The sequence below is a fragment of the Xenopus laevis genome, chromosome 3S (assembly GCF_017654675.1).
Source record: "Xenopus laevis strain J_2021 chromosome 3S, Xenopus_laevis_v10.1, whole genome shotgun sequence".
Classification (NCBI taxonomy): Eukaryota; Metazoa; Chordata; class Amphibia; order Anura; family Pipidae; genus Xenopus; species Xenopus laevis.
The window spans coordinates 58,856,026-58,879,769 of record NC_054376.1 but is presented as its reverse complement, the minus strand read 5'-3'; the positions used below and the strand labels follow the sequence as shown (position 1 = coordinate 58,879,769).

The following is a 23,744-nucleotide window of genomic DNA, read 5'->3' as shown; positions in this document are numbered from 1 at the left end:
AAAACATACAGGCAAGTTATTGAATCCTGATAGAATTGGCCCTACCGTGAGGAAATTTGATAGGGACCTTGTTAGTTCCACCAGGATATAGACTGATGTAATTAATGTATAGTCTCTGTAAAGCTCTGCAGAAATGTGTTATTTATTAATAATGGCTCTCTCTAAATATATATTTAAAGGGCAAATGTTACTTTGATAAAAGTCCACTATACAAAAAAGACATTTAGTCTACAGCAACTACACCTTTAATGCCTATATATTTATCCAACATAGTAGGATTAATGGCAGGCAAGAAAGTGGCAGTAACCAACCCAGGAATGACTAAATCTATCAGTTTGGAGGTGGTGAGACTAGGTTATTTTAATTATGATAGCGAAATGCAATAGATGGAGCCCTTTACTTGTAAAGTTAAACATAATAAAAGTTTATAACAAACTCTCATTGCACTGTACATCATCAATAAAAGATAAATGTTGATAGTTTATATAGTTATTGGGCTAGGACGAGTGTTGCTCCTTTGAACAGATCGTGTATAATCAGAAAAAAATAATATAAAGTGAAACTAGCTATTAATTATACAAAAAATACAGGATTTTACATGTTTTTTTGTAAAGAATTTATTTAGGTATGGTATGCTTTTATAATGCACCACAAAATGGTGATATAAACAGGCGTAAATAAAAGAGTTCAGAAAGTGGAAGTAATTGGAGGATATACTATTTAAATAACCTTTTGAAAATGTGGTAATTGGGTGTGATTGCATTAAATAGCGATGATCTCAAGATGCACCTGGAAAGTTAATTTGTGTTTTTACCTCATCCTTCTCCAGAAACTCTCTCACATCAGGGTCCTGAATGAGTGTAGGATGACTTACTATTCTTTGGAGGTACCTATGAAAGAAAAACATGATGAAGAGTTTTCATCTGCCAAGAACCATTCCTCTAGAACAAGGTTTCTGATTTAGATGTAAAGTGTTTAGTGCATACTGTGAGTACTTTATTAATGTTAGGGTACAGCAAGCTGTTTTGTAGCAGTCAAGAATTTTCGCTCTTTGCCAGCCCCCCCCCCCCAAACCCAGCCAACATTAGCCATCCACCAAAAAGAAAAAAAAAACGTAACTTACTAAAATTATGTTTTCTGTTCTTAATTTAGATACATTTATTGTAATGTGCCCTCTCCTACTCTAGTCAATGGATACTGAAGAATTTGAAGATATCAACAAAGAAGTCAACACAGTCTTTAGGCAGCTTAAATGGACAGTATACACCCCTTTTCAACCTGAGCTGAATGAAAAGGACTTTAGAATAGAACATATTTATTAGTTTGAACAATAGGCAAAAATGATCTATGGTTTTATTTATACCACTAACAATAGAAAGCAAGTTTTACTTTAGCATTTCCCGTCACTTCCGGTCACACAGAACTTCAAATGAGAGGTTAAAACCAATTACCAGTCCAAAGCTCAAACGCTGCCGATTAGATAATTGAGAGGTTTGTTAGTTTAACAATAGATAGGCAGTTCTACCCTGTTTATACAGGCATATGGCGGTCAATCAATGAAACTTTAAAAGTAGTGCTTTATAATGGCACATAGATAGGAGAATATGGCTTTATAAAAACATTTACAATAGGTAGAACATAATTTCATCACTTATATATATATATATATATATATATATATATATATATATATATATATATATATATAATGTTGTACAAGTCAGAAATTATTAAATCTGATACCTTTCTAAAGCTGTTCTTCTTCTCTCCAGAAACTCTGTTGAAGAAGAGTCCTCTTTGCCCACCTTTACTTTGGTCATGCCTAAACCAAAACAAAAGATTTGAAATTTAAAAAAGCAATTGGCATGGTACTTTTTTTTAGTGGCTGCTCAGTATGGTGAATGGTTTAAAGTGCTGAAAATAAAATGTACCGTTGTCCTGCACTGTGCAAACTATGTATAGTTAAAGGGATTCTGTCATGATTTTCATGTTGTTTTTATTTCTAAATTACACGGTTTACACTGCAAATAATTCACTCTACCATATAAAATGTAATTGCTTACCCAACATGTGTATTATTTTTAGTTGTAATATTGGTGTGCAGGCAGCTATCTCAGGTCTTTTTGCCTGGTCATGTACTTTTCAGAAAAAACAAGCACTTTAGGATGTAACTGCTTTTTGACAGGCTGTTTCTCCTACTCAATGTAACTGAAGGTGTTGCAGAGGGACCTGGATTTTTACTATTGAGTGCTGTTCTTTGATCTACCAGGCAGCTGTTATCTTGTGTCAGGGAGCTGCTAACTGGTCTGGTTAATTTGTCATTGTTCAGTTGTTAGGCTGCTGGGGGGGGGGGAGGGTGATATCACTCAAATTTGTAGTACAGCAGTAAAGAGTGACTGAAGTTTATCAGAGCACAAATCACATGACTGAGGGCTCCTGGGAAACTGACAATATGTCTAGCCCTATGTCAAATTTAAAAAAATGTATATAAAAAAATCAGTTTAGTCTTTTGAAAAACAAATTCCAGTGCAGAAGTCTATTGGAGCAGCACTACTAATTGATGTGTTTTGAAAAAAAAAAAACATGTTTTCCCATGACAGTATCCCTTTAATATAAAGAAGCTGCTGTGTAGTCATTGGGCAGCCATTCAAGCACAGGATAGACAGCAGATAACAGATAAATTCTGAAGAATACCATTTTATAGTCCAGCGCTGATCTGTTATCTGCTGCATATCCTGTACCTTTTCTCCTTTTTCAACTTTGAATGGCTGCCCCCATGGCTACAAAGAACCTTGTTTATATAAACTATTGCAGAGTTTCTAAAGCAAATACACTAGTTTTACCAGTGCAGCACAACAAGAGATTATATTTGTTTTACTTTAATACACTTTTATCTTTTGGTGTTACTGTCCCTAATGTCTATAATGCTGTTGTAGCTTCAGAAATGCAGAATGTTTGACAAACTACAGTCATATGAAAAAGTTTGGGAACCCCTACTTAATTCTTTGGAGTTTTGTTTATCATTGGCTGAGCTTTCAAAGTAGCAACTTCCTTTTAATATATAACATGCCTTATGGAAACAGTAGTATTTCAGCAGTGAAATAATGTTTATTGGATTAACAGAAAATATGCATCATAACAAAATTAGACAGGTGCATAAATTTGGGCACCCCAACAGAGATATTACATCAATACTTAGTTGATCCTCCTTTTGCAAATGTAACAGCCTCTAGACTCCTCCTATAGCCTTTGATGAGTGTCTGTATTTTTGACCATTCACCCATACAAAATCTCTCCAGTTCAGTTAAATTTGATGGCTGCCGAGCATGGACAGCCTGCTTCAAATCATCCCATAGATTTTCAAAGATATTCAAGTGGGGGGACTGTGACGGCCATTCCAGAATATTGTACTTCTCCCTCTTCATAAATGCCTTTGTAGATTCCGAAGTGTGTTTAGGGTCACTGTTTGTTGGAATATCCAACCCCTGCGTAACTTCAACTTTTGACTGATGCTTCAGTTCATATCAGTTCACATATATGGTTGAATTTATCCGACCCACGACTTTAACAAGGGCCTTAGTCCCGGAACTAGCCACACAGCCCCACAGCATGATGGAACCTCCACCAAATTTGACAGGAGAAAGCAGGTGTTTTTCTTGGAATGCGGTGTTCTTCCGCCATTTGAAGTGCTTTTTGTTATAACCAAATAACTTAATTTTTGTCTTATCAGTCCAAAGCACTATGTTCCAAAATGACTGTGGCTGGTCTAAATGAGCTTTTGCATACAACAAGTGACTCTGTTTGTGGCGTGAGTGCAGAAAGGGCTTTTTTCTCATCACCCTGCCATACAAATGTTCTTTGTGCAAATTGCTCTGAATTGTAGAACGATGTACAGATACACCATCTGTAGCAAGATGTTCTTGCAGGTCTTTGGAGGTGATCTTTGGGTTGTCTGTAACCATTCTCACGATTCCTCCGCATATGCCGCTCCTGTATTTTTGTTGGCCTACCAGACCTGGATTCTACAGTAACTGTGCCTGTGACCTTCCATTTCCTGATTACATTCCTTACAATTAAAACTGACAGTTTAAACCTCTGAGATAGCTTTTTGTAGCCTTCCCCTAAACCATGATAATGAACAATCTTTGTTTTCAGATCTTTTGAGAGTTGCTGTGAGGATCCCATGCTTTCACTCTTCAGAGGAGAGTCAAACAGAAGCACAACTTGCAATTGGCCACCTTAAATACCTTTTCTCATGACTGGATACACCTGCCTATGAAGTTTGAGGCTTAACGAGCTAATCCGACCAATTTGGTGTTGCCAGTAATCAGTATTGAGCAGTTACATGCATTCAAATGATCAAAATTACAAGGATACCCAAGTTTTTTCTAGGTGGCGATGCACCTTTACAGATATCTAATCAGAGCAGTGTAAACCCAAAAACCTGGTCAGGATTTGTACTGCCACCAAAGAATTAACCATTAGCTTATATAAATACTACACAAAAATCACCTATAAGGCTCTTCTCTGGAGGTGGTGCTACAATAAACCCGTTCTGTGAGTGCTTTTCCGAGAGTTTCTCATATAGGCCCAGGAAGTCACTGAACCGTCTCTTCACAGTGAAGTGCTTGCTCTTAAACATTAGTAAATTGGTCTGTAATAAAAGTCAACAGACAAAAAGAAAAATGAAAACACAAAATAATTCCAAATAAAAATGTATTTGAAAAAAAAAAAAAAAAATGAATAGAAGTGTATGGAGGCTCATAATTTAAACACTTTATTTCTCCTTATCTGCTAATCTCTTGTGTTGTTCTAGTCTTTTAGACTGGTGATACGGATCTTGGAGGAGCATGTGTAGTCAAATCTATGTCAAATCTATGTCCTGAATCAGCTTCTACTGCACATGCTCCAGCAACATCCGTAGCAGCAACTGAAACACACAAAAATAAAGAAGAGAAAGTAATTTAAAAAGGTAATTTCTATTGTATTATTTGATAACAACTGAACTCGAAGAAGTGTTCAGAAGGTAAACAACCCCTTTAATTAAACAAAATTACAATATTCTGTTAATCAATGTATGTGAAGGTCACCTGTGTACCCTGCTCGAAAAGTCCAAATAATAGGAACAAGTACAGAGTGGGTGCACCATCTGCTTCTTACCTGAGTTGTAACTTGGTAGACTACATATGCATTCATACCGTCACCTGTGTAAAAAAAGATAAATAAATAGAACAGACGTATTGAAACATACACTACTTCCAAACTATTGGAATATTGTCTATTACTAAAGACAGTTTTATATAATACAATTTTTAAAAATGAATATTGAGAAAAACACTGAACTAAAGTGCGCATATTGGTACAAAATATAGGAAGCTCACAAATATTTCCCTTTGAGTAGTGTAGCACTTATTTTTTAAAGGCATTAGTGCACTGTTAAACCCTTTTGTATTGGCACATGGTGTAGAATACCTAGACATTTTTACAAACACTACTCTTACTATACCCATCTTCTATTTGTCAGTAATGGTCAAAGTGTGTTATAGGATGTGCTTTTAGAATAATTTGTGCCATACAAGCTAAACTGTTGAACTTGGCCACAACTGAAAATGACCCAATCTTGTCCTTAATGGGCATTATAAGGAAACAAAAGCATAAATTGTTCTAAGTCTTGTGCCACAAAAATGATGGTATGAGGAATAAAGTCAATCCTTACAATGAAATGTGGCTATGCTAACAGCAGCCTGCTACAATAATGATTTTGTTGGAATAAAGATTTAGGACAATGGCACAAGGGCATTCTGCTCTCAGAAGTCACCATACCTGATTGATACATGCCTACTGACACAAGGGTCAAATCATTAATTTCCCTTAAAAATGAAGGGGAAGCACTGCTTCATGTTTGTTCACTACAACTCTTTCCACGATGCCCAAGGTTCTGAAAATGTGCCTGATATGGGTCTTAAATTACGGTTGAATAAAACTAGTATACAAAGCCAAAGAACTTAAGTACCACTTCTCTTCCTTTTCTTCAAAAACTTCTGAAATGAAAGGTTCACTTTAGGAAGCTAATTGGCTACTGTTGCCTAGATTTATACGAGAAACTTTGTATAGTTATTAATTGGAGTCCACACAAAACTCCAGGACAGAATGAGGTAATCACACTGTGTGCAAATTGTAATTAGTGACCCTAATTGCAAAGAACAGATCAGAAAAATCAGGAGAGCGCTAACACCAACCAATTTTCTCGGGGTCTGTGACACTAATCTTCGCATCAAACTGGTCTTCTTGCTCTTCTTCTTCCAACTAGATGCAAAAATAAATATAGAGTCTATGAAAAAAGCATTTTATGAGATTACAATGGCAATACAGTTGTGTGTGTGTGTATATATATATATATATATATATATATAAAAAAAAAAAGACCATTGTACCATGGTTCCAATAAAATTCTCAAGCTGCTTTAGCAATTGGAATGATAGAAACATTTCCATTCAAACAAATAATGATATCTCCATTTGTTTAACTGGATCTTAGCTGGTTTGACCTCCTCAAAGTTTTAGTAACAAAAAAAATAGAAGACACAAGAACATTTGAGAAAAACAATCATCTTTTCTTGGCCCTCTTGGCAGAACATTTTCTATTTGTCGGACCACCAAAAAAAAAAAAAAAAAAAAAAGGTTCAAATTGCAGGAAAATTTGAAATCTGGGACTGTACAATTGAGAGAGAGACAGATAGATATATAGAAAGATAGATTGAGACATCATAGCTCATAAAAATATGTGAAACTTAAGGTTTTTTTTTTAGTTTTTTTTTAACACAATCACTTCATTGCAGGGGCTCAAAAGTAATTAGACAAATTAAAAAAACTGAAAATAAAATGTTAATTTCTAATACTTGGTTGAAACCCCTTTGCTGGCAATGACAGCCTGAAGTCTTGAACTCATGGACATCACCACATTCTGGGTTTTCTCCTTTTTAATTCTCTGCCATTCCTTTACCGCAATGGCTTTCAGTTGCTGTTTGTTTGTGGACCTTTCTGTCCGCAGTTTAGTCTTCAACAAGTGAAATGCATGCTCAATTGGGTTCAGATCAGACGACTGACTTGGTCATTCAAGAATATTCCACTTCTTTGCTTTAATAAACTACTGGGTTGCTGTGGCTGTATGTTTTGTGTCATTGTCCATCTTTATTATGAAACACCTGCCAACCAATTTGACTGCATTTAGCTGGATTTGAGCAGACAGAGTATGTCTCTGAAAACCTCAGAATTCATTCGGCTGCTTCTGTCCTGTGTCACATCACAGATAAACACTAGTGTCCCAGTGCCACTGGCAGCCATGCACGCCCAAGCCATCACACTGCCTCCGCCATGTTTTATACATGATGTGGTATGCTTTGGATCATGAGCTGTTCCATGCCTTCTCCATACTTTTTTCTTGTCATCATCCTGGAAGAGGTTGTTCTTGGTTTCATCTGTCTAAAGAATGTTTTCCAGAACTGTTCTGGCTTTTTTAGATGTTTTTTTTTTAGCTTTTTCAGCAAAGTCCAATCTAGTCTTCTATTCTTGATGCTTATGAGTGGCTTGCACCTTGCAGTGCACCCTCTGTATTTACTTTCATGCAGTCTTCTCTTTATGGTAGACTTGGATATTGATACTCCTACCTCCTGGAGAGTGTTGTTCACTTGTTTGGCTGTTGTGAAGGGGTTTCTCTTCACCATGGAAATGATTCTGCAATCATCCAGCACTGTTGTCTTCCCTGGACGTCCAGGTCTTTTTGTGTTGCGGAGTTCACCAGTGCTTTTTCTCTCTCTTTCTTTCTTTCTCAGGATGTACCAAACTGTAGATTTTGCCACTCCTAATATTGTAGCAATTTCTCGGATGGGTTTTTCCATTTTTGCAGCTTAAGGATGGCTTGTTTCACCTGCATGGAGAACTCCTTTGACTGCATGTTGTCTGTTCACAGCAAAATCTTCCACATACAAGCACCCCCCTCAAATCAACTCCAGGCTTTTATCTGCTTAATTGATAATGACATAACAACGGAATTGCCCACACCTGCCCATGAAATAGCCTTTGAGTCAATTGTCCAATTACTTTTGAGCCCCTGAAATTAAGTGATTGTGTTAAAAAAAAAAGGCTTTAGTTCCTCACATTTTTATGCAATCTTTTTGTTCAACCCACTGAATTAAAGCGGAAAGTCTGCAGTTCAACTGAATCTGAGTTGTTTCATTTAAAATTCATTGTACAGAACCAAAATTGGAAAAAAAGTGGTCTCTGTGCAAATATTTATGGACCTAACTGTATATATTCCAGTTTGGTAAGATTCTTTAATGTCACTTAATTTGATATAAACTGTTGTAGTTTATATCAGCTTAAAGGAAAACTAAAGTCTAAAAATGACATTTTATATACTGAACTTATTGCCCAGCCTAAAGTTTCAGATTCTCAGCAGCAATGATCCAAGATTTTAAACTGGTTTAGTTCTCCTTTAAGTATTAATTTTGGGAGTATAATTTTCCTTTAAATTAATGATATTATTATTATTTTATTGAGGGTCAGTTTGAAGCATTTTGTCCCCTGCCCCTGGAGCTACAAACCAGAGTAAAAATGAAGTTATTAGACTCGATTATTCCCTGTTAAAAGATCACTATCATGCCGTGATGTATACACTAGGTACTGTGAACACTCTCCTATAAGAGAGCTAAAAACATGATAAAGCATAAGACAGTTGAAAGAGAAAAAGAGAGAGACTTAATATATTGTTTTACACTTTGCCTTTGCAAGCGAAAGAGTGATAATAGTTTGTTCATAATTTCTCTATTTTAAAAAAAATTGTATTCATTGTTTTCAAGTGAATATGTAAACTATTTTCTGTGCTATTTTTTTAGTGTAATAATACAATGTCACAATAAATGAGCTAATGGAGTCACCATCGCAATGTGGCCCCGATTTCTGAGCAGGAACCTTGACAAATATAAATGATGCCCTTGAAGTTTTGTCACATTACCTCTTCATAGCTCTTTTGCTTGGTGGAGGCGCTAGCTGCTTCAATAAGCATGGGGGTGGTTAGCGACACTTTTGGAGGCTCTTCTTTTTGGATTTTTTGAGAATTATCCACTGACAGCTTGACAGTGGACTCTGTAAATGAGAAAAAAATATTCTAAACTAACTTTGTATTCAGTATTAGAGTTATAAAACAGTCTTTCACTTGTTTGTTATAATAAAACTTATGGGAGATGGATATACAATATATATATATATATATATATATATATATATATATATATATATATATATATATATATATATATATATATATATATATATATATATATAATTAATATCAAAACAGGGGGGTTGTGGGAGCACTCTAAAGGCTTTAAAGTATATATATATATATATATATATATAAGTATAATAAATGCTATTGCATATGTACCCAAAACAGGGGTTATTTTGTTACAAAGTTATGATCATAAAATTGATAAGCCACCATACCACGTCAAGGTAAACCCCGAATGGCGGTCCCTAACTTATTTTATTTATTTTTTATGTGCATTCTAGCATTACCTGTAATCAATGTCCATTGAACGCTGTTTTTTCACTGAAAAAAAAAATAGGATCACTTTTAAAAGCATAGGATCACCACTAGTTTAAAGGGGGGGTATGGGGTGCTACAACCACTGAAGCTATGCCACAGCTTCCAGCTAAATATACAATATCAAAACAGGGGGGTTGTGGGAGCACATACATGTATAATAAATGCTATTGCATATGTACCCAAAACAGGGGTTATTTTGTTACAAAGTTATGATCATAAAATTGATAAGCCACCATACCACGTCAAGGTAAACCCCGACGTTACCTTGATGTGGTATGGTGGCTTATCAATTTTATGATCATAACTTTGTAACAAAATAACCCCTATTTGGGTACATATAGCATTTATTATATATATATATATATATATATATATATATATATATATATATATATATATATATATATATATATATATATATATATATATATATATATATATACTTTAAAGCCTTTAGAGTGCTCCCACAACCCCCCTGTTTTGATATTGTATATTTAGCTGGAAGCTGTGGCATAGCTTCAGTGGTTGTAGCACCCCATACCCCCCCTTTAAACTAGTGGTGATCCTATGCTTTTAAAATTTTCCCTTGTTTGTTATAGTTATACAGGAGCAGTGACCAGCTCTATGTTGTAGCTCCCACCCTTCCCAGCTATGGTCAGGTGATCCCACTGGTGTCTAATAAAAGGGCAGCCAAGTTTGGGAGTTTTACTTTGAAAGCAGCTAGTAAGTTGCAGGTAAAACTTAGTCCCTTTGTAAAATGTATAATTAAGCAATTGAATTCTTTATGAATCAGATGAAAATTAAGCGTAGGACTGGCCAGATATGGGATGACTTTGACGTAGTTGGCCAGCTTAAATATATTGCAATATATGGACAAACAATCCCTGTGTTGTTTAAAGGGTAAGGCATTTTTTTAGTAGCAGTATGCACAAAATGTCGCTGTCTTAAATATATTGATAATGGGTTGAGTGCAGAGGACCTCTTGTAGTTGACTATATGTATTTTGTGGTCACACCCTCATTGCACCCCTGCCTAGTGGTTTTAAAAAATAGTGGTGAGCACAACTTTCCCTTGTTTGTTATAGTTATACGGGAGCAGTGACCAGCTCTATGTTGTAGCTCCCACCCTTCCCAGCTATGGTCAGGTGATCCCACTGGTGTCTAATAAAAGGGCAGCCAAGTTTGGGAGTTTTACTTTGAAAGCAGCAAGTAAGTTGCAGGTAAAACTTAGTCCCTTTGTAAAATGTATAATTAAGCAATTGAATTCTTAATGAATCAGATGAAAATTAAGCGTAGGACTGGCCAGATATGGGATGACTTTGACGTAGTTGGCCAGCTTAAATATATTGCAATATATGGACAAACAATCCCTGTTTTGTTTAAAGGGTAAGGCATTTTTTAGTAGCAATATGCACAAAATGTCGCTGTCTTAAATATATTGATAATGGGTTGAGTGCAGAGGACCTCTTGTAGTTGACTATATATATATATATATATATATATATATATATATATATATATATATATATATATATATATATATATATATATTAGGGATGCACCGAATCCAGGATTCGGTTCGGGATTCGGCCAAGATACGGCCTTTTTCAGCAGGATTCGGATTTGGCCGAATCCTTGTGCCTGGCCAAACTGAATCCTAATTTGCATATGCAAATTGTGGGGTGGGCGGGATTTCATGCAACTTTGTGTTACAAAACAAGAAAGCAAACCAATTTTTTTCCACTTTTTCCTTTCCCGCCCCTAATTTGCATATGCAAAGTAGGGTTCGGATTCGGTTCGGTATTCGGCCGAATCTTCCAAGATGGATTCGGCCGAATCCAAAATAGTGGATTCGGTGCATCCCTAATATACACACACACACACAATTTCCATTAGAAAGTCTACTATTTCTACCTGCAAACAAATCTTGGTCATCGTCTTCCAGAAAGAGACCATTTTCCCGTGAAGTCTGGTCTGGTACAGGCTCTTTCTTTGTCTTTGGAGCAGGCACCCCTGAATGCTAAGAGGAAAACACAGTGTATAATCTTGTGGAAACTGCAGGTAAACTTCTCAGCTATTTAATATAGCCAACATACAGAACCAAGGCAAAATTTTCCAGGATCATCCATTATACTAACTGAAGCACAGGAAAATGTCAAGTTAACAAGCTTAGGTGTAATATAAAGGAGGCCACAACATTTATGTTTACATACGGTATATGAAGAGTTTCTTTATGCTACAGTACCTTTCATATTGTTTGGGACTAATCAAAGACACATTTCTTTGATTTACCCTCTGTTACTCAATTCAAGCAATTCAGACATTATTAAAGTGCACATTCCAGACTTTAATTTAAAGTTATTTGCATACATTTCAGTTTCACCATGTAGAATTGACATAACATGTTATACATAATCCCCCTCATTTCAGGGCTTCATTATGTTTGGAACAAAGTAATGGTAGGTATACTAAATCAGTGATGTTTAGTACTTTGTTGCATATCCCTTGCATGCAGTGACTGCTTGAAATGTGCAATTCATAGACATCACCAGGTGCCGAGTACCTTATCTGTGATGCTCTGCCAAGATTCTACTGCAACCGCCTTCAACTCCTGATTGTTCTGGGAGCTTGTTTCCTCTTCAGTATATGGAAGGCATGCTCAGCTGGATCTCATTCAGGTGACTGGCTTGGCCATTCAAGAATTTTCCATGTTTTAAATTTGAAAAACTCCTGTGTTGCCTAACCAGTATATTTGGGATCATTATCTTGTTGCAGGATGAAGTGCTGTCCAATGAGTTTGGAGGTATTTACTGGAACTTGAGCAGATTCATTGTGCAAATGCCATCAGCAGTTACATCATTAATGAAGGGTTCCAGTAACTATAATAGTCATACATGCCCAAGCCATAACACCCCTACCACCATGTTTAACAGATAAGCTGGCATGCTTTGGATCTTGGACAGTTCCTTTTCGTCTCCATACTTTTCTCTTGCCATTACTCTGATATAGGTTAATCATGAAGTCTTCTGTGGATAGTAGTTTCTGACAAAGACGCACCTGCCTCCTAAAGAGTGTTTCTGATCTGTTAGACAGACATTTTGAAGGTTGTTCTTTACCATAGTGAGGATTCTTCTGTCATCAGCAGTGGAGGTCTTCCTTGGCCTGCCAGTCCCTTTGTGATTACAGAGTCGAGCACTGCATTCTTTCTTCTTTATGATATTCCAGATTGATGATTATTCATATTTAAGTTGATTTTGGTATCCTAATGTTTGACCAATGTCTCTAATGGTTTTATTCTTGTTTTTCAGCCATATAATAGATTTCTTGACTGCTCTTCTCCTCATGTTGAACATGGCAACTAAAGTACAGACTCCAAGTGGTAGAAGGTAGAATTACGCCTAGTTATCGCATCCCTGCACTAATGAAGAAATGCAACAAGTAATTACAAACCTGTGAAGCCAATTGTGCCAAACATTTTGGCGCCCTTAAATTAAGGTACTATGTATAAAAAGTGTTGTAATTTCTACATTGTGAAACTCCATGCAAATAACTAACTTAAAGTCTGAAATGTGCACTTTAATCATGTCTGCTCCTCAGTGTGTACAATTTTAAATCAAACTATTGAGGGGGTAAATCAAAGAAAATGTTTCTTTGTCCCAAAAATTATGGAGGGCACTGTATATCTAGTTGCATTAAATTATTTACATGATCCAGTTTATAACAGATTTATTAATGCATTCTAAATTGTGCCACCAGGTGGAGAAAATCTTTGCAGTTGCATTGCAGCAATTACCTATTTCCTCAGAGCAGACTGTCTAGACAACTTAGGTTTGAATCTGACCTGAAGAAGTATATAGCATGTATTCATTAAAGGGGACCTGTCACCCAGAAAAATGCTTAAAATATTTTATCACATTAGTCAATCAAAATGAACTTTAATTACACTATATAAATTATTTGAATTTTGTTTCCTTCTATCTGGGAATTCATAATGATAGCAAGCAGGCAGGAACAATTTTGTGGAAACTGTTATTAAGGTAAGCCTTGCATCATCTCAGAATCTTGTTTCTACACCAGAATGGAGGACCTGATGTCCATCCCCATGCCCTGGCTACACAATTAAACGGTGAAGAGAAAGGGGGAATGTGTGGAGAGATGTAAAAATAGTTGGGGAGCAACACAAGCATGAAAAATGTTCCTGTTTGGTGCAAAATAAGGGCTGTGATTGACTACTGGTAGCCCCTATGTGAACAGGCAGCCTACAGGAGGCTCTGTTTGGCAGTACATCTGGTTTTTATACAACCACAACTTCCCTCCAAACCTGGAATTCAAAATGTAGCACCTGCTTTGAGGTCACTGGGAGCAACAGCCTAGAGATTGGTGAGCAACATTGCCCATGAGCCACTGGTTGGGGATCAGTGCCCTACCCTATGACGTAGAAAAAAATCAGCTTCCTTCCCGCCAGAGATCAGTACTGCACTGACAGGGACAATATTGGCCAGTGAACACTTTTGCATTTCCCTGATACTGTGTCTACCAGGGTACAGTGATATTGGGCATAAGGAAGCAGATTGGCATTTTCTCCCCCCCCCAGAACAGACATGCCAGCTACACACAGTTGTACCACCCCAACCCTATCCCTTTAATGGTGGTCTTATGTGTTGTCATGTGTCTAATAGTGTATGTGAAATCAGTGGGAGCTTTTCCCAAGATAATGCAAACAGGCAAGAAGGTGACAGTCTAAAGAAAATATAATCTGAGGTAAATAGTCAACATAACCATATGGGGTTTAATTGGCATTAATTAGCAATTGGAATTGCAAATAAATTAGCAATTTTCCTGTCTTAATTGTGTAACTAAAAGCTCTACTACTAAACCAACCCCAAAATCTTTCAGGACAAAAAAACGTGGAATGAAAACTAGCCATTAATGAAATCAGCAGACAGCTGACCAATGTGATTAGAATGACTGTACTAGACTTCACACTACTGACTCATCTTGCAGAATGTGGACAGTGTCCAGGTTCAGGCTGGTAGATACTAGCAGTGCAGTTTATTTACACCTACACACAACATTTCTGGGAATATGAATCCCTCTTTAATTGTAAATGATCCATATACATAAGGGAATGATGCCCCTCTAGTATCCATATAGAAGTCTTCAGTGTGATATTAATTATTCCTGGCTTACGGTAAATCCAAGGGTTGGATATTATAGGAAAGTTAAAAAAATCTTAAGGTGCACAGAAGAAAGCACTGTCCCAATCAATGCAAAGTAAAGAAAAACACAGTACAATGATCTTTGACACATATCACATGTCACATATTTCTGACATGAACAAGACACAAGCCCTTGACATTTTGAAGTGATTTTGAGGATTTACAAGCACAAAGAAAAGAGGCAGGATGGCACCTTAGAGGCTCATGTGAGCACATCCTTCAGAAAGGCTTTGTATCATCATTTTCTTGGAATGAGTTTTCATTTTTTTCTGTGCAGTCAGCTATTAAAACAGAACTAAGGCTTAACTAAAGAAGTAGTCTAGAAATGTTGTATATTATGTGCTGGGCTTCTGTAACAGCCCAAGGCAATCACCGCCCTTTACCAGAAAAGATCTCTGTCTCCAAAGATGCCCGAGTAGCTCCCCATCTCCTTTTCTACTGATTCATTGTACATGCTCTGTGTTGCTGCCACTCACTAAGCTTAGGGACAACTCAAAATATACAGTAGACATAGAATATAAATGTCACAATATAAGGCTGATTAGTAATTAATACAGATAATTAATACATGGCAGTACAGAAACCAGTACAACTATCATCAGAATTTAATAATCAGCCCTGTATCATGTAAGTGCCCATTTGGCACAAAATGCGTTAGGCTATACATGTCCTAATAAATTACTTTTATAATTATTTTTGCTACTGCATTATTATTATTGGGTATTTTCTAATCTATATTGTAAGATGAAACTCTATTGTAAGCTGAAACTATAGCCATATTCATTTTAGGGTTTAGTTCTCCTTGAAGAGGATTGTAATTTTAGTGGTATAGTTTCAATGGGTGAAACCTGAAAAGTTGCAAAGCAAAATGTTAACTAACTCTAGATGCATCTATTCCAAACTGTCTCTGAACACCATCCACAAAAGGTATGCTAAAACATTTTCACCAAAGACTCCCATACATTCAGGCAGCTCCCTGGTTTCACCTACTTTAACCCCCCACAATAAAATTGTAATGATACTTTTACTGTGTAGAAGCAAAAAAAAAACCAGACCGACTGCCATTTCAAATTAGATATAGTCAAAAGAAAATCGAAATCTTTGGACACAGCATTTGTAGCATAAAATCTGAGAATTATGACCATGACTACTATTCTCCAGCACATGTAATATGTAAATAGGAGTACTAATCCTATCCAGTATCATCATATACAAACCATAATACAATAGGTCTTGTAAAGCAACTATGATGTAAGCAAAACCAGAAAATGTGTAAGTTCTTGCTATGCAAAGACCAATATCAACTCAGGCAAGAGCACAATATACTTATAGTGGAGCACTTCCACTATGGAGAGCAAAATGGCAGCAATAAGCAGAGAATAATACAATGTTATACTACAGCCTCAGAAAAGATACACCAATAACGGTCAACATGAGGTATTATGTAAAAGTAATATGGGTCCATCTAACACAAAATTTTAAAAAAAAATACATTGCATTAAAAGAGTATTATTAAAAAAAAATCCCATCTCTGGATCTCTAAACATATACAGTATCAGCATTTAGCTTATCCATGAGAAAATAAGATTAGAGTAATACCTGAAAACCCACAAACGTTTGTGTCGGCTATTAAAATCGCTTCTGGTTACACAAGATGATGATTCAGAAGAGAGTTCTAAGCCAAGACTTTGCATATAGCAGGGGTGTCCAAACTGCGGCCCGAGGGCCAAATGCGGCCCAGGATGCATATGAATGCGGCCCAGCTTTGTTCCAGAGGAAACGTCATGTTGCAAAGGATATAGGAGGAGGGGGGACTCTGCCCATTGCCCAGTTAGCAATAATAATATAATAATACGTCTATTTAATATCCAGGTGTCCCATATTCCAGTGTATAGCTCCATCTGGTTATCCAACTGGCATTGTAGTTCTTTTCTGTGTATTTCCTTTTCTTTTACAAATCAAACGTGTTTGTGTATTTCATGTGTGGCCCCAGACAATTTTTCTTTTTCCAATGTGGCCCTGTGAGCCAAAAGTTTGGACACCCCTGGCATATAGTCACAGTCAGCAACATGTGATGTGTTTATACCAGAAACAGCCAAAGTAGCTTTGTGTTGCTCAACCTAGTTATGCACTGACTAGATAATGCTGATTTGTGCACCAATTTTGAAACATGGCTAACTTTAAAATACCAGAAGGATGGATTAGATAACTTGAGAAAGTTGCAACACCAATCAGAGGCCAGTCCTGTCACTGATTCTTTTAAAGTTTATTGTTTATTGTTTAACCCCATAACCTGCAACTACAGCTGCACTCCACCATGCATACCGGACTGCAGTTATCCAAGCCAAATGTAAGGAAGAGCTGCAATCTTCTGAAGATTAAAACATACTCATAGTGCAAATGAACGCTAATTGCATGCTTACATATGGCCTACAACTTGAAGGCTTTACTGGCTACCATGATCTTAAATTGTCCCTTTTAAATATATTTCTGCTTAATTTTGTGCACATATAATTATTGCTACTGCTCCTGCTCACTAGAGTGTGGTAATTTGTGTTTTTTAATTGAAGCCCAAGGAAGCACTTCAAGTCACCCAGTGCAATAAGAGCAGCAGTGTAATTGGACTTGCCTTAAAAATGACAAAGTCCCAAACTCAAAGTCACCAGATAAAAAGGTGCAATGATAAAAAGAGTCTTCAGACTCCCATTCCTCAAAGTTAGGCGGTGCCCCTTTATCCTTGACTGGCCGAAAGGCCCGCTGGATGCAAGGGTCTCCCTTTGCTGCAAGGCTGGGGGGTCTCTTTATCCATCCCCCTCCAGTCCAAGGACTTGGTCTGGACCTCTGAGAAGGTCCTGAAAATATATGCACCCTCAATGGGGCCGGGTTTCAGAGGGAGAAGGAGCCTAATGGCCACACATCTCCCCCAGAATGCACGGGCATGGAGACTTATGACATTCATGTGTTTTGTTACTCTGAAGAAGATATCCACCTCTGAAGTTCAGAGATCAGACAGTGTACAGTTAAGGACAATGGTACAACGGGGAGACTTTTCATCTGTGGTAGCACAGTATTACATTAATTGCAGCGATCCGGCTTAATTGTGGGCAAATGCCTTCCTTAGCAATTTCCCGCAATTAAGCCAAATCGCCACGAGTAATGTATTTACCTGGCGGCAGTTCTAATGTTAGTGAAATGGGATTGGGAGATGTGTCATCTAAAGGTAGTAAAGATATACACACAGGCGACAAATCTCCCTGTTCCATCACCCTTAGGATGAGTAGAGGCTAGTGGCACTAAAACTAAATGCAACCTGTTACCTGTGAGATATATTGTATGTTAGGGGTTAGTGTACTGCTAGACAGACTGCAGAACTCAGCAATTGAAATCAACGTTGGACTAATACAGACAAGCAGAAGGGGTTGAAGCAACAGTGGTACATTGAAGGAATTGTGCAGTGTAAAAATAAAAACTGGGCAAATAGATAGGATGTGCAAAATAAAAATGTTTCTAATATAGTTAGTTAGGCAAAAATGTAATGTATAAAGGCTGGAGAGATTGGATGTGTGACATAATAGCCAGAACACTATTTCCTGCTTTTCAGCTCTCTTGGTTTACACTGATTGGTTACCAGGCAGTAACCAATCAGAGACTTGAGGGGGCCACATGGGTCATATCTGTTGCTTTTGAATTTGAGCGGAATGCTGAGGATCAATTGCAAACTCACTGAACAGATATGTACCACGTGCCCCCCCCTCAGAGTTAGAGAGCTGAAAAGCAGGAAGTAGTGTTCTGGCTATTATATTATACATCCAGTCACTTCAGTCTTTATACATTGCATTTTTGGCTAACTAACTATTTTAGAAAACTTTTTTATTTTGCACAGCCTATCTATTTACCCAGTTTTTATTTTCACACTGAACTGTTCCTTTAAGTGAAAGCGGTTTTGGCTTCATTCCTTCAGCACTGTAGCAAAATACATTGTTGATGGACAAAGCAAAAACCATAAATAGCAGCAACTGATTGGACCAGACTACTGCATATTTAAACAACCCTTGATTAAGACTCTGTAGGGCACTGACAGCGGTACATTAAAAGGGTGAATATGAAAAAAAGTAGATGAGGCAGCTGCCAGTCTGATGTACAATAGCCTAAGATGCCCTGTTATGTCTTATACCAACTTGTCTAAGAGTCCTGGCACATACTGGTGTCATGGAAGGTGAAAATACCGGCACTAAGGGCACAGTAGTCAAAGTAATGCAACATTAACGGAGTGCTAATAACATTTTTTAAATGCAATTCTAACCAACATTCCATCACACAGTCATTTACACGTACTATGGATTTTAATGGAATTGGAACTAAAAGCAGTAATTTGTTTAGCCCCTTTGTGCATTGTTTATTCTGACCCTCTTGAGACAATGAAGTAGAAGTCAGCTGACGTCCACTCAAGATTCCATTTCGCACTGAATGGCTTCGGGCAAATCTCTATAGTTCTACACTGACTTGTCCCTTTAGCGGAAATTGTTTCCCATTTGACAAAGTGTCTAGTTCAGTGAAAGGCGCCACGGTCTGTGACAGTGACATTCAGCAACCCGTGCGTCTCTATGTGCCTCAGCCAACACAGTAAATCACTCTCCCTTGCACTATCACTCACAGCTCCGGTAAAGATATCCTCTCCTTCTGTGTCACTGTTAGTTCCCGGGGCCTCCTCATCCAGTTCCGGTGGAAGCCGCTGACAGTCGCCGCTTTCATCCGCCATCACCAAACCTGCCGGAAGCGGGATGTGCGAGACAGGAACACACGGAGGTAGCGGAGACGGGAAGGAACGTGACGTAGTCGAACAAAAACAAGAACAGCGGCATCAGCGCCGCCAGAGCGTTTTGGGATGAATGTTGAATACAGTGCAACTAGTGGCAATTTAGGGGTACTGCAGCCTGCCCCAAAATCCCTGGCGTCAACTGGAGACTGGATTGTTGTAATGATATGGAGTTGCTGCCAGGCTCCGACTGGAAAATTGAGGGGCTGCTGTAAGATGCCATAGACAATAAATATTTAGTGGTCTGGTCTGGTGGGAGCTGTTTGGGCTTGTGTGTAGCTGACAGCCAGCAGGGCCTATTTTGGCTCCCAGTCCTGACCTGGTTGTTGCCACCTAATAATTAAACCAGGCAAATATCACTCTGTAGCAGCTTTCTACAGCAGCATTTGACACTCGTTTCCTGAATGCTGATCCTTAGTATTTAGCTAGATCCAGAACACTTTATTTTACACTTATTTTGGGGGGCCCAGCAGAATGGGTCTCTGTGTAGTTCCTTGGTGACCAACCGTGTGCTATTTGGATGATTGCGATTAGGAACATTTTTCATTTGCTTGTTGTAGCTGTTCTACTTCACATCATGAAGTGCAGCCATCTGAACTGTGTAGTGCCATAAAGATCTGAACCCCCATATAGCCTATATTAGCACTGCACCCTGTATCCCTTCACAAGCCTCTCCTCTATGAAACTCCTGCACCATTAAGATGATTATATATATATATATATATATATATATATATAACCATCTGAAAGGACTAACTGCCGTATGCCAATTGGGCATGTTTGAAAATCTTGTTGGGCTAGGAAAATATCTGTGTGTTGATGCAGTCCTCACCCAACAAGTCAAGTACTCTCTCAATATGATCAGATCTTTGGCCCCCAGGTAGGGTTGCCACCTTTTTTGGAAAAAAATACTGGCCTTCCTATATATTTAGATTTTTTCCCTATTAATAACATTGGGGTCAAGTATAATTTTTACCGGTCAGGCCTGTAAAATACCGGCCAGGTGGCAACCCTACCCCCAGGCAAACAATCATGTTTCCCTGATTTGGTCCAGTGTGCAGGTGGCCCAAAAGGACAGCTAGTGGTTGAAAACCAAGCCAAGCAAGGGGATCTACATGCATAGGCATCTTTATCCGGCTTGTCCAGGGCCGGAACTAGGGGTAGGCAGAATAGGCACGTGCCTAGGGCGCCAGGCACGTCGCATGCGCACTTGAGAGCATTTTCGCGCATGCGCAATCAAGAGCACTGTGGCTGGCCAGGTTGGCCCGGCTCTGGGCTTGTCAGAATGTGGGACAGTTCTTAAAGGATCAGCAACATCAAAAAAATGTAAAAAAATTTTTTTTTTGTATACTATAAAAAAAAAACACCAACGCATATTAAACTTTAAAATCGCAAAGTCTTTATTTAGAAATAACTTACCGAATCTCCGCTTGCGCTCCTCTTCAGAAAAGGAGATTGGGTGATCCATCATGCGGCACTCGATTTCTCCTCCATGCCTTTCTTATAGGAGAAAGCCAGGGAGAAGAAATTGAGCACCGCATGATGGTTCGTCGCCCTGTCGCCTTTTCTGAAGAGGAGCGCGAGTGGAGATTCAGTAAGTTATTTCTAAATAAAGACTTCGCAATTTTAAAGTTTCATATGTGTTGGTGGGTTTTTTTTCGTAGTATACAATTAAAAAATTTTTTTTTTATGTTACTGGTCCTTTAATGGTGCAGAGGCCTCAGGCAAGTTATGCAGGACCTAATCCCTTTTATATTTCATGTACACAATCAAAAGTAATCATGTTGACATATATACACATAATCCTGAATAGGTATATGCAGTAATTATAAAGGCACATAATCCCTAAATCTCAAACACTAATGTCGATAATCCTTAGTAATCTTTATCTCCTGGAACCAAAAAGTGTTATTTGGTCATTGGCGGGAATAGGCAAATCACACAATATTCCACAACTCTGCCTTTATGGCAATCTGTAGCAGTATATCACCCCATACCCTTACCATCACCGTAAATTAGACTTGCCACATAATTATTTAAAAACTTTAAACACATGCAAATCAAACATCAAAGCACCATTGAAACAATTGACCCCTTCTTTTGTGGTAGCATGAAACATGTTGTGGGATTCAAGTGAACCAAAGCTATGTGAATTTTTACAGCATATTAATTCACAACACCCTACTATAAAATTTACAGCGGAATATAGCACTGATTCAGTGCATTTTCTGGATGTAAATGTAATAAAAAAAATTCAATTATAAAGGGGGATCATGTAACCCACCCATTAAATGGCACTAAAGTACCTGTCAAACAATATAGTACTTGTAACACTGATATGATCTATGGTTTGAAATGCCCATGTGGAATGATGTATGTGGGTCATACATCTAGAAAGGTAAGAATAAGGATAAATGAGCACAAGAGGTCAGTTGTACCAATGTGAAGCAAAGTCGATAGATATGCTGAATACACAAACTGGATTAATGAGCACAAGGAGGTGACAGAAAGAAACAGTTGTTACAATGTGAAGCAAAGTGGATAGATATGCTGAATTTAAATGATACACAAAGTTATAAATGCTTTTTATAATGTTACTTTATTTGTTTCAGGATATATTGACTGTGATACAATGAATACATTTTTTTGCAGTGAAGCAGGTAGGGAAATGCCACCTGCAACAATGTTTATATATAGTACACAGGCTACTGCATGACTGGTTCTAACCCTGGTGTGTTCTTGGAGTAGGTCCCTAGGGGGCAGTACTGCAGTGGATTGATTTTAAACATGTAATGTGTCTGGCCACACAGTGGAGCTGACACTTTTTGGTTGTACTTTTGCTATAAATTGTTATTTTTTATTGTGAGCTTTCTACCAGAGGTTAATACATGTCATGTTAAAATGTCTGTCCTTATATATATTATATATATTATATTTGTGTGGGCCCAATACACTCATGAGAGGCAGCCAATGTTTGTATTATCTTTTATCCTGAAAGGAGAAGGAAAGTCTTCTTCAACCCGGCCGGTGCTCCTATCAGCAGAAAACTGCACCAGGCCGGGTTTTTTCCAGCGAGCACCAGAGTGATCCTCTTCTGTCTTCTTTTTTCTCGCGGCTACGCATGCGCAGTAGAGTGAAAAGCCGAACTTTAACTAAAAAGTCGGCTATTTCGTTCTACTGTGCATGCGTCTGCCCTGGGAAATTTGAAGAAAGAAGAAGCCAGAAGAGGATCACTCCGTGGTGCTCACTAGTATAACCCAGGGCCGGTGCAGTTTTCTGCCGATAGGAGCACCATAGCGTATTCTAAAAAGGGAGTCATTAATATGAACATTAGTGTTTATTTGAATCACTGGGACAGGAACAGTCAGTGATAAAATCTCCGTAGTGCACTAAAGAATATGTCAGTACTAAAATAATTATTAGTGGGAGCAGCCATGATTGATCTGGTTAGATGACCTCACTGACAAATTTGGAAAAATATTGGAAGTCTTGCTTAGGTTTACCTAGCAAAACATCTTTAATACTTGGGGTTACCATTTTTCTCATGAAGAAAGGCCATACACACTGCCCATATATCCACATATAGTTCAAGAATGTGTGGTTATTCGGTTTTTACTTTTATATTGGCCACAGGCCACATTAGCAATTTCTTTATATTATATTGCATTGCTGCAAAGATCTTGTCTGCTTCTTCTCAGTAATATGAGGAGCATAAGCATACCTGAAACTATCCCATCATTAAGGAAACAATTACAAATCCAGTCTGTAAATCAGGAAATGTTAGCGGCATTTACAGTTGTGTTCAGAATAGCAGCATTGTGTTCTAAAAAGTGAATAAAAAAGCTTGATAAAAGGCCATGTGGCCTGAAACGTTGCTGTGATGCCCCTGTGAAGCACAAATAAAGGCGTTTTATTATATATAAAATTTGTTGGTGCTGTCCTGAAGTTTTTCTCCTAAAAAGTGAATAAAGCTCAAAATCCTTATAATAGCTTTTATTTCCGTATACGCAAATGCATTGGGAACACTGCACATTCTTTTCCAAATCAAAACGAAGAAAAAATGATCAAATTTGTGTTATTCCTTTACAGAAAGAAGGGAATATT

General features: G+C 37.7%; 1 protein-coding gene across 1 annotated transcript in view; it reads right to left on the bottom strand.

Moving 5' to 3' along the window:
* Positions 1 to 19,689, bottom strand: part of snx1.S (sorting nexin 1 S homeolog) — a 30,614-nt gene extending 10,925 nt beyond the window's left edge. Inside the window, exons 1-8 of the mRNA XM_041588347.1 lie at positions 19,479 to 19,689; positions 11,520 to 11,625; positions 9,013 to 9,143; positions 6,240 to 6,306; positions 5,161 to 5,204; positions 4,513 to 4,654; positions 1,744 to 1,822; positions 815 to 890 (exon numbers count right to left, since the gene is read on the bottom strand). Of these exons, the coding sequence (XP_041444281.1) occupies positions 815 to 890; positions 1,744 to 1,822; positions 4,513 to 4,654; positions 5,161 to 5,204; positions 6,240 to 6,306; positions 9,013 to 9,143; positions 11,520 to 11,625; positions 19,479 to 19,583 (750 nt within the window). The 5' untranslated portion in view covers positions 19,584 to 19,689. The remainder of the gene's footprint in view (positions 1 to 814; positions 891 to 1,743; positions 1,823 to 4,512; positions 4,655 to 5,160; positions 5,205 to 6,239; positions 6,307 to 9,012; positions 9,144 to 11,519; positions 11,626 to 19,478) is intronic.
* Between the last annotated feature and the right edge of the window lie 4,055 nt (positions 19,690 to 23,744).